This window comes from Lygodium microphyllum, chromosome 1, assembly GCF_053477565.2.
Source record: "Lygodium microphyllum isolate KBCC chromosome 1, Lygodium_microphyllum_v1.1.10, whole genome shotgun sequence".
Taxonomy (NCBI): Eukaryota; Viridiplantae; Streptophyta; class Polypodiopsida; order Schizaeales; family Lygodiaceae; genus Lygodium; species Lygodium microphyllum.
The window spans coordinates 41,610,120-41,622,499 of NC_141135.1; the positions used below are offsets into that span (position 1 = coordinate 41,610,120).

Consider the following 12,380-nt stretch of genomic DNA (forward strand, 5'->3'; position numbering starts at 1 on the left):
CTCAGCTTCACTAATTTACACATTGAGAGCACACTTTATGTCCGTAAAGATGGGGATAGAATCTTGATTCTCATTCTTTATGTGGATGAAATGTTATTGACTAGACCTTATGAGATACATATGTCAGCTTTAAAAGCTGAATTGCAGCATGCTTTTGATGTGACAGATCTTGGCCACTTGCACTACTATCTTGGCATCCAATTTACTGCAGTTGAGGGGGGCATTATTTTGCAATAGTCTAAGTACATTGGGCAACTCCTTGAGCGTTTTCAAATGTAAGACTGCAAGTCTATCTCTACTCCCGTTGAGATAGGCCACAGGTTTATACTTGAGGATGTAGAAGAACCTTTTGATGCTTCTCTTTATCAGCAAGCTGTTGGTTGTTTATTGTACTTGTGTAATACATAGTCGGATATTCAGTTTGGGGTCTCTCAGTTGACACACTTTATACACAACCCTGGTACTACACATTGGCAAGTAGTTAAATGTGTCTTTTGTTATCTCAAAGGCACTCAAACATTGGGTCATTTTTATCCTAAAGGTACTACTCTTTACTTGCATGCATTTACAAATAGTGATTGGGATGGTTGTTTTGACACAAGGGTGTCCACTAGCGGCAATTGTTTCATGCTTGGTGATTCGTGTATTTCTTGGCTGAGCAAGAAGCAGTCTACAGTGGCCACATCTAATTGTGAATATGAATATAAGGTAGCATTTACAGCTACATTGGAATGTGTATGGCTTAGATGCCTTTTGCTCGATTTTAGTGTGGGACAGCAGTCACCCACTTTTATCTTATATTGACAGTCAAAGTGCCATGGTAGTTGCGAGGAATCCAATTTTTCATGCTCACACTAAGCACATTGAGGTGCATTATCATTATGTCAGAGAGAGGTTTCATGTAGGGGGATTGACTTGGTTTATGTCCCTACATAGGACAACTTGGTAGATGTGTTTACAAAAGCTCTCTTTAGAGAGAAGTTCAAAGCCTTTCGCAAGACTCTTGACTTGATACCATTTGGGGATTGATCAGCCTATTCCCTATATACGTTCACATCATTCACCTGAGGGGGGTTTGTTACACTTATCATGTTCCTCGTATGTTCTGGTGTGAATGTTTCCTTATCTCATGGGTACTTTTCACCTTCTAGCTAGAGAAGGATTTTTTCCCTGTGTGAACACCCATCAGTGGGTGTGGTACTTAGTACCTTAGGGATTATCCTTTTTATTCATTCTCACATAGTGGATGTGATCAGTTGTAGGGTGTGGGCATTAGCTTTCATTCACTTTCGTGACAGTTAGTGTAATCTAATTACGTGTGTATAAATGAGGAAAGATTATCCAAGAGCCAAATAGGACAGATGGGCACCTAACTTGAGTGGAAGCCCAAACTCAAAACTCCTTGTATAAAAATGAGAAAGTGAATGGAGAATTTTATTATTGTGGTGTGCAAACTTGAGAGCATACTTTTTCTTCTTACTTCTAATCTATCTACTTGTGTTCCATCTTAAGAGTGAGAGTGAGGAACTTGAGAGGCAAAGTTTCTTTCTTGCACATGCTCTTCTCTTCTTTATCTTCTTGGGTGAGAGGTAGATTTGAAGGAGAGTTTGGATTGTCTCTCCTCTTCTTCACATTTCCTCTCGTAGGTCAGGTGCTTGTGGATCAGATTGGGAGCTATGGAGTAGAGGAGGTGGATTGAGTACCACCACACGGATCATGGAGCCACCATCAAGCTTTCGCTTCGTGGCATTGAAGAGAAGGTAAGGCGATGAGTTCACTGCATCCTCATTGGTTTGTTCATTCTTACTTTCGTATGGTTTGAGAGAAGAAAGGATAGATCAATGAGTGTGGGGGATCTATTGGCTATGTGAGGTAGCTATTGCCAAATTGGATGAAGTGCTAATAAGCGTTCTGTGATTGCTTACCTTCGGAGATCTGAGTTCATCTTGTTTTCCATGCGAGCCGTTTAAAAGAACGACTATGACAAGGTGAACTAATTGTTTCAATTGAGGAATTCCCATGGCTTGAGGACAATGCTTGATATATCCACTTGAATTCTAATTGGTTCTTGACCATAGGACTAGACGATCCCCTTGGATCATTTATCTCGAATATTTGGTCAAGTGGAAAAATGGTTTGAAGGTAGAGGCTACTTGGGAGTTAGTATGTTCATTGAAGAGTTGTTTTCCCAAGTTCATTCTTGAGGATATTGCTGAGGACAACAATCATTCATAAGGGGGGGAGTGTTGCATCCATGGACATTCGGATGGGTGCTAGTAGCATTGGTCACAATGGTGATGAAGTGACTTAGTGCGAATGCACTAAGGGCACTTGGGGGTTGGGGCAGTTGAATCCTATTTATAAGACTCAAGGCCCTATTGTCATATCATTGTGTGATCGCCACTCTTGGACTCTTAGCCCGTTGGCCAACACATCCATACATCAGGATGGTGTGGACTAGTGGTATGGGACTTTAGTCCTTGGGACATGGTCGTGACTTAAAGTGCTGCTAGCTCTGAGTCTCAATGGTGAGCCCCTTTAGTCCTATGGTTGGGAGATGAGTTTGATCTCTTATCCCTTTATATTCAGGGATATAGCTTGTATAGTGCCTTGTGTGTAGATTGGATCCTAGGTGGGCGTTTCACCATGGATTTATGTGGCCACTTGGTAGAGGGCTTTAACAATGAGCAGTCCACCCTAGCTGAATATAGCTCACACAGGCTGCAATTTGCTGAATGAAGCTATAGGTTCTTTACTTCAGCATTTAAGAAGCTCAATGAAATCAAAACTTTTTAACTCAGTGTGCAGCTATTTGGCAGTAAGTGAAGAAAACAAGTTGCAAGAGAAGCTGTGCAGGATTTGTCATCTGAAAAAAGACAGCTAGAGAGGTTGGTGCTATTTCTGCTGTAACTTCTAATAGAAATGTTTAAATGACCCAACGGTTAGAAAGCTTACTTCAACCTCTACAACTCCTGTGAAGAAGTTGTTTCAAAATCTAGTTGCAGAATAGTAGAAAGCACAGATTACAAAGATTGACTTTTAGGAGTGAGTTGCAAGTTTATACCTTCATGTACCAGCTATTTTTGAAGCATGGAGCAGCACTAATGCATCCAAAGAGCTGAGTCTTGGTATTTATATTTTTGATGCTGAAAATACTTGCAGTGCTATTTCTAGGTATATATACTTATTGCCACTACCCATATGTATGTAGTTGGTTATTGAGTCATTGCTCTATGCACTCTTGTTTTGAGGTGTCACAGACCTAAATATCCAGTTCTGTACACATACTTGTGCAGTAATTATGCTCAGTTTAGCTCAGTTCAGGATCAACAATTGTACTTCAAGAATTATGAAACCACTGGGAATGTACTTGTGCTTATGGGCAAGAATCTCAGAAAATAGAAGTATATTGCTTGGGGCGTGCCTATCAAGGATGTTTGAAACAGAATGATGCAACAATTAAGAGCTTGGGTTTGTAAGAATCATCAAGCGATCCATTACATTTCCATCGCCATCGAGGATAACATACCCAGTCACATTCAAGATAAGGACATCTTAAAGGATCTTTGGGATACTATTGCAAAAGTGTATGAGTTGAGTACGAAAGCTTTCAGCTCAGTATTGGTGCTAATTTGATGATGGGGATGTCTTAGCGCGGCATCTTGGTCTACATAAGAAAACAAGCAGCTTGAGACCTCATCTAGTGTTAGTGAGAACATACCCACATTTTGTGACTTGATTTTTATGATGAACAGAGGAGATGAGACTTCTAAAGGAAAGTCTCATTTCAGCATCTGCTGCAAGGTCTAGTAGCTCTCATTCAATCAAGCAAGAGTAAGCATTGTCTGCTAATACTGGCCTTTGTAGAGGCTGAGGACAGTATAGAGGTAGAGATTGAAGTTATGGTGGTGGTAACAACTCAAATGTAGGTTAATCCATTAGGCCCATAGTCACTCTTTTTGAGGTTGATATACTGTTGGATGCAAAAAAAAAGAGAAACATTGCCACAAAATAATTAACACAGCAGTAGGAGCTGGAACCAATGACAGACAAGGTCAATCAGTGCAGCAAAATCTGCAAACACAGGCAGCAGTGATGATGTGGCAGTTGTGTGAATGTTGTAGACTGCAAAATGCAGGTTTTGCTGATGGGGCAGGCAGGGCGAATGCAGAAAATAGGTAAATGCAGCAGGGCTGGCATGGACAGCAGGGCAACAACCTGACAGGTTGTGCGGCAGCAGTAGGAGATGTGGAAGCAGTAAACACAGGCTGTTCCAGCCTATGACAGCAGTCAGTTGCTGGTAGAAGGTCCGGTACAGCAGCAAAAGCCTGGAGAACAGGTGCCAACTAGTAGACAACAATGGGCAGCAGCTCTGGCTAAGATATCCTCTGCGAACAGGGTGTGGACAGCAGAGAGAGGCACCTGCAACTTGCAAATGGGATTAAGGTTGAGTGGTGGGTAGCTTGTCTATTTATAGATGCCTCACACTCTTCTCTCAAGTGCTACACACACGCAGGCGTGTGTACATGCATACATATGTGTGTCTGTGTGTGTGTGTGTGTGTAGAATGATTCATCTCATGGTGGAGACTTTCTGGCTATGGCATACACGGTTCATGCAGTTAGCACATGTTAAAAGGATCAGTATACAGATTCTGGAGATCTAAATATAGGATACACATTCAGGTGGGTTGACTAGCTGATTACCTACAGATCATGCCTTCTCTCATGTGTATAGATGATAGCACTAATTGTGCTGTTACTCATATCATGATGTACCTATGGGGTCCTTGTCAAGGAGAGAGCAAAAGCCCTTAGGTGTCATGCATATACCTTATTAAAATTCATTTAGTTGTGAGTCAAGTGGCTGAAAGGTATTATGAAGTATGCTTAACAAATAAATTTCTACTTAGAAGATTGATTTCTGATGCTAGGAAGCTAGTGATGTATGGACACCATTAAAGCTTAGTTTGAATGGGTTCAGATTAAGGTACAATTTGTTGATGTCTAGTCATTGAAAACATGGGTTTATGCAAAGAAATACAAATCAGAAGTTTTTGAGGACTTTTAAAGCTTTGAAAGCCCTTGTATAATGTCAGACGATAAAATACATTGTACCGTCTACATAGATGGAGAGGGAGAATATGTAAACAATGTTGTGAAGATTATTTGAAAAACAGTATAGCTGGTGCAAATTTCAAAATTGTAGCATTATAGAGGCCAAAAGTGCCATGTTCATTAGGGGGAAAGAAGTTAAGCAATATTGCATAGAGGCAGTTGTGTGCCATGTATATATATCATGAATAGGATGCCTACAGCTACAATTCATAAGAAGACATTATAAAATTGTGCCAAGTATGGGATGATTAGTGGCAAACCAATCATTACACTTGTCACCACTTGATCAAAGTACAAAGCTAAATGCAATTTCAAAGAAAAAGATAAAGATGTATAGGAAGAGGGCTGTTGAGTGTAGTTGCGCAAAAAAACCATATCTTCATGCAGTATGAAGGATAATCAGGTATGGCAAAACCACAACTCGTTATGCATTGAAGTATATTGCCATTCCAAACCAAAGTATCAGAGCTCCTTAAAGTTCCCTCACTGACTCAGCAATAGGGGTCACAACTGGGAGATGACATAAGCATGTATTGCTAAATGCTAATAGCTCCAAAGGTTGTGAGGAAGTGCTGAATGCTGTTGCTCCAGCAAAAGGATCAGCTGAGAGGGCTTCTCTCGCAAGAAAACACAGGCCTGATTCCATATACCAGGCTGTTTGACTTGTTGCAACACCAGCAGTGAACTCAGGTCTGTTTGATTTTGTATTTACTGTGAATTTGAAAAAGGCTCTCTGGTTCTGATATTTATGGTCTAATGCATGTACATGCCCTAGCCTCCTCTTTGATCATATCTTTTATCTATGTAACCCTACTAGGAAAACAAGTTTTGGACTACAAATGTACTACCCCAATCTCAGTCCTTACGTTCACATTAACCCTCTACCCATTGCGTTCTCTAGGGTGTAGCAGCCAATACTTTATAGGCTGATCAGACTCTGTTTTGAACTTGAGCTTCAATTATTTGCTTACGGTCTTGCAAAATGTGTTGTTCAGATCCACATATTTGGTTAAATTTTCTATTTAATTGCATCACTGTTTTGTATGGTCTGCCCCTAACTGAGTCCTCCATACAATCACTTTCTACCAGTCCATGTTTTCTTCTTTGTGATCTTATCTATCTGGCATCATGTTCTACTCATTTCAAGGTTCTGCAACGAAGTGATCCTTGTTGGATTCTGCACACTAATGAATAAAAAAGTTAATTTTACTATTTTCAAACTCGACTTTGGTGCTTACAAGTCTTGGAAACTTCAGGGATCCTCCACTAAAGAAATTCACTGAAGGACAGAATTCAGTGGAAGACCATGGGAAAACTGGGGCTCATTCAGCTGATGCAGGGCCACCACCTTCATGGAAAAATGTAATGAGAAAAGCTTGAGTTAAGGTATTTTCACGACCTGTGCACTCTCCTATTCTTGACTATTACAAAAGATTCAGTGACTTTTCTTCATTTTTAATTTCTGAGACTGTATTTAAGGCTAGCAACTGGTAAAGACTATCTATTCTTGCCAGTTGATCATATTTTTGGGGGTAACTTTTCTTTATCCAGAGGTCTTTAAACACATGAAATGATGTGGTTACAATGCAAGTTGTTTACATAACACTCAAATACACTGCAGGCTAGGATATGAGAAATGCAGAGCTAAACTTATCCTACTCTTTGTTAGTGCTTGTTGAATGCAGACTCAGCAGGCATCATGTATATGAACAAATGTTGTGAAGTGCATCTGATTGTACTGATGCATGCTTGTTTAATACTAGAAACACTTTGGGAAAGGAGAGCATGTTCCCAGTTCAATAACTCCATGCATTGAACTAGTATGTGCACTAGTTCTGGGAATAGATAATGACATTATGGAGTGTAGGTCTTCAAACTACAACCCAAAGGAATTGCTTTGTTTCAAAGTAATCCAGGGCCTTTTGAGTGAAGAGTCTTCTGGATAACTTTTCATCAACTATCGTCCTCAACACTTACCGGACAATCTCAGATTGTTTCAGGTAATGAAGGTTGAAAGATGTATAAAAATTGCTGGTCATGCTGAAAGTGTTCCACCCTAGTGGTATAAATCCATACATGTTCGCTGGAACACGGGACACACTGGTTGAATGCTTTTATGAATGTGTATGCTTACTCAGTGGCTGGATTATAGCCATGCAGCCAATCTTTCTTTCTGACTTTAGTCAAGCACTAGTGGAACATTATCAAAGAACCACTCATTAGTATTATGACTGAACATAAAAGCGCTCTTACTGTCTTGTTAGGTGGCAAATTTAACTGTAAGCGTTTTATGTGACAGTATACGAGACTGCTTCTAGTTTGCTGAAAAATACCTTGAAAGAATGCATATAGAACACCTTTGAGATTTACCAGACATGTAGAGGTCAGGTTCTTTTAGCCCAGATGGAGTGTGATTTTCATACTTTCAAACACCCCACATTTGCTTTGTCCACATAATGCATCACTCTGCTTATTTTTTGGCTTATTTTGAGACTAAAAGTCGAAAACATCTATCGTTTTTGGCATAGAAAGTAAGATGTAGAATTCCAAAGAAGCATTTTTCAAAACCTCTGTGGGTTGTGTGAATTGAGGTGTACCTTTGGTTCGTCTAGGTTGTCCATGAGTTTTACTTGTGTGCAATGTTGCTTGAAATTTCATTTCAAGTGGCTTCCTCATATGATTTTATATTGTTTACTTGCTTGTTATTTTCCCTATCTACTTTTGTCATGAAGATATTGTGAAAAGCTCTTCTTAGGGAGATTCACATCCAAAGAACACTTTTATTCTGGAATCTTAGAAGGACACGTCTCTGAACTATCAAAAGTATTGTCACATCTTGCTCTCAATGAATATGAGCTTGTATTATGCTAGGAGTTTTGAGAGTCTAAGGATTTCTTGAGACTATTGAAGACACCATCATGAATGATTGTAAATTGCTTTAGAATAAGCTTGGGGAATCATTTTGGAGTAAATGATACAATAGTACTAGGGATATTTTGGGGTGTTATTGTCAATTGTGATATTTCACTCCATGCATAGCATTTGTTTAAATGATATATGCATGGGATGAACTTTTAAGTATTCAAGAATCAAAATTTATATAGGGTAGAAAGGTGACCTGGGATTTCTCTCCATTTTGATGTAGCAAAGACTTGATTAATAATGATCCCATGAAAAGCACAACACTGCTTGATTGTATTAAGGAGTGCAAATACTTAGGTGGCCTAATGATGATTGACATTTCTAGAGGCAAAGCAATTGAGAATATAGTAGCACATCGTCTTGAATATTTCTCATATAGGAAAAGCATAGTATTGATTCTCACTTGCATTTCACTTGAATGATGTACATTTTAGACTCGCATGCAATTTGAAGAAACACATCCTTGGCCTTGGTGAATGTTCACGTTTTGTTATTTCTTAAATGCAGTATTTGCATGCGACATGGATATGATTCAATTCTATTTTGAACACATTTATGCATGCTTGTATGTATTTTTCAAGATTCTATTCAATTGAGCATAAGTTACATTTCCATCCCACCCACAAAATTGTTAACAATAGATAATATCTACCAATTTGTAAGTCCCATAGTTTTTGTAGCCCTTTTCCTACCACCATTGCAATGAAGCTTATTAATACATCTCTTATCGAGACACTTTCATATGTTGCAACTCCTCATGAATAAACGAAATAGTATTTATTGATGGTTTTTGTCAATTTTTATAAACTTGTGCCTTTAAAAAAATATGAAATACTACTAATTGATGGTTTTAGTATTTTCTTCTAGCAATCACCATACAACACTTCACCTTAAAAGGATTCAATTGTTAACCATATGATTACATTGAATAGTTAATTTGCTTTTTGATTTCTTTCTTGCACAAACAATAATCTATACTAGTGTTTCGTGCGCGCTTTGCTAGGTGGCTTCGTGCAGAAGTGGCAAGTAAAGCATGACAACTTCACTTAATAATCCATTTCTCCTCTCTCTCTCTCTCTCTCTCTCTCTTTTCATTTCCAAGATGTGCAAAGCGGGAAGCAAAGTTGCTTTGTGAACTTCGCTTAATAATCTATTTCTTCTTTTTCTCTCTTTCATCTCTCCATTTCCAAGATGTTTCATCTCTCTCTCTCTCTCTCTCTCTCTCTCTCTCTCTCTCATCATAAAATAAATAATGCTAGATATATGTATAATCTTACTTATATACGACTATAAGAAGACGTGTGCTTGCTTTCTCTCCCTCTCTCTCTCTCATTATAAAATAAAGAATGTTACAGTCGTGTATAAGTGAGATTATATATATATATATAATCTCACTTATACACGACTGTAAGAAGATGTGCTTGCTTTATCTCTTTCCCTTCCTCTCTCTCTCTCATTAAACCTAAAACTAAACGTAGTTTATAAAATTTGTAATACAGAACACTAGACATAGAAACAATCTCCTCTATGTATCATATTACAAACTTTCTTCTTTACACAGATGTAAGAAATCACATGTTTGCTTCGCATGATATTTAGAAACAACAATGTTATACTAAAATGGGCTATGATTGAAACAAAGGCTAAGCATCACAAAAACAATTTCTCTTAAGAGGTTTTATTTCTCTTGCGTACTCTCTCTCTCTTTTTTCCCAATTATCTATGAATCCTTTTTTTATCTCTTCATCTTGTATGTTCTCTTATCTCATTTTCTCTTTCTCTCACATTATGAAATAGAGAATGCTAGATATACATACAATCTCATCTATACACGATCGTAAAAAGACATATGCTTGCTCTCTCTCTCTCTCTCTCATCAAACTTAAAACTAAAAGTAGTTTATAAAATTTGTAATACATAAAGCTAGACATAGAAACAATCTCTTTTATGCACTATATTTACGAACTTTTCTCTTTACACGAATGTAAGGAATCACATGTTTGCTTTGTGCGATATTTTAAAACAACAATGTTACATTGAAATGGGTCATAATTAAAACAAGACAAAGCACCACAAAATGAATTTCTTTAAGAGACCTAGTCAAAACGAAACTTTTTTTTTTTAGGAATCATTTTTATCTCTAAGCAAGACGTTTCCAGGTAAACTAGAGTCAGGTTTTAATATGTTTGGTCTCTTTTCACCAATCATGACATGATGAAAATGTATAAGATATCATATCTTCCATTAGCAAGCCACGAAGGTGAAGTATAAGACACCTGACAGTTTTCAAGTACCATATGTAAATGGTTGATGTCAATAAAAAAATACAATGTCTTTAAGATGTCTAATAGAAACAAAGCTTTCTCTTCTTTAAGGAATCATTAGCAAAATCTTCATCCTCGAGCAAAATATGCGAAGTTGAAGTAGAGAATAATTATACACTTTCTATTGGTAATCGCATGGGTGATGTGATAGTCTTACCTCTTTCGTTAGCACTTGTATTGAACAAAAATCACAATATGAGTACATGGAAAAAACTAATACAGACCATTTTATTTCAATAACAATAATACTTGGTCAAATATTTGTGAACCATTCAATATGTAATAATAAACATCGATGCAACGTCATAAAATATTCTAAATCCTTAAATCAATGTATTTGTATGTTATTAGTTGAGTATGTTGAAACCTCTTCTTATGGTCAACCTTGTACATATGTATCTAAAAACATTGCGCATATCCACAATGTACTACTTCAATAAAAGCTAAGAGCTTGATATCAATATTAACATCATAAAATTGTGGACATCAAACATGGTCTTTGCCTAAAGCACTATATGACATTGGTTGGTCCCTATCAAATATATGGCTTGGAATATTTTTGGGAATGAGCATTAGGACAAGAATTGAATGTTGCTAAACACTAAAGTCTCGAGATGAAAAAAGAGCCTTGTCAACACATTCCTAAAGATTGCAAAGAGGGGCGGCCCACGAAAAATACAAATGCTAGTCATTGAGTAGATGTTTGAATCTTTGACAAAAGAAGACATATCGCAAGTGACTAAGGTGGACCTTAATTATTTTTCAGAAGAAATGATGTCACTTCTGTAGAATAAAGGGTAAGCTTGTGTATTATTACTTTCTACTAACTTTGTATGCCCTGCATTTGAAATAACCATCTAGTAAACTCATAGGTTCAAAGATATTATTTCACAAGAGAGAGCTAATCAAGGTCAGGTTGTTAGTGATGGGTATGTCAACATACTTCTTTTGCAAAAATGTCCAGTCATCCCAATTTTCCATGGAAGTAGATCTCCAGGGTAAGGTGATGCTAATAAGAAGAAGTGCTACTTATTTAAAATGTCCACCAAGGGGCCAACATCATGGGTGGACTTAGTGAATCATATGAGGGGAGCAGGGACTGGAGATCTACAAAGTGCATGGATGCACTTTGATCACACCCATAGGGTTGATGGGTGGGCAACTATATCTTATTCTATTTATAATGGACTGGAGATCTACAAAGTGCATGGATGCACTTTGATCACACCCATAGGGTTGATGGGTGGGCAACTATATCTTATTTTATTTATGATCCCATATATGTGGAAATATTATTATAGCTTATATTGAAATTGAATTGTTACTAGCAAATATTGTACTAACGTATCAATCATCAACTAGCATGAGAGCATTGTAGATGATTGCAATATACAAATTTAAAGAGGAGGATGAAGAGTCTCAAATCTTGTTTTGGAGAAATTAAAATTCCATCATGGTTTGATGTGGCCACCTGACTTTGCTAGATTCATGTTAGATGAGGCAAGTGCGAATTGGCTGGCAATAAGGGTCGTGTCCGATGGAAGAGAGATATATCGAGGATGAGGAGAAGGATGAAGAGATACTAGTCAAGCCCTTTGCAAGTGGAATAAGTGTGCCAAACACGGGAACATCGACCTATGAAGAAGAGGTAGAAGTGGCACCAAAGGAGTGGGATTTATGAAGAATGCCACCTAACTATGTGAGAAATTGTTTTGGTATGGAGGGTAGAAAGAGTTTCAACAATAATGTCAATGTTATTTGTAGAAAAAACCCAAGGTTGTTTCAAAAAGCTCAAAAATTTAGTTTCAATTGCACGAAATTGAAAGCTCGCAAAAATAACACACTCATTTTGTGGTGCCTACCTATGGTGAGCTCTACTATTTGCATATGCTTTTAACAGAGTGTCGAGAATGTACTTCTTTTGAAGATCCAAGTGCTGTCAATAATGTGATCTATGATACTTTTAGGGATGCTTGCATTGCAATGGGTGTGTTGGAGAGTGAAAATGAGTATGTTG

The 12,380-nt window shown here is 37.7% G+C and overlaps 1 protein-coding gene across 10 annotated transcripts in view; it reads left to right on the forward strand.

Moving 5' to 3' along the window:
- The window catches only part of LOC148041033 (uncharacterized), a 136,943-nt gene that overhangs the window by 91,405 nt on the left and 33,158 nt on the right, over positions 1-12,380 (forward strand). For 2 of the 10 annotated variants that reach the window (XM_087675889.1, XM_087675899.1), the window contains exon 4: positions 6,374-6,503. In XM_087675889.1, the coding sequence (XP_087532015.1) occupies positions 6,374-6,497 (124 nt within the window). In that variant the 3' untranslated portion in view covers positions 6,498-6,503. Of the gene's footprint in view, positions 1-6,373; positions 6,504-6,738; positions 7,826-7,849; positions 8,132-9,042; positions 9,182-12,380 lie in introns of those variants that run through there. The other 8 variants (XM_087675874.1, XM_087675866.1, XM_087675842.1 and 5 more) reach the window with 8 other exon arrangements.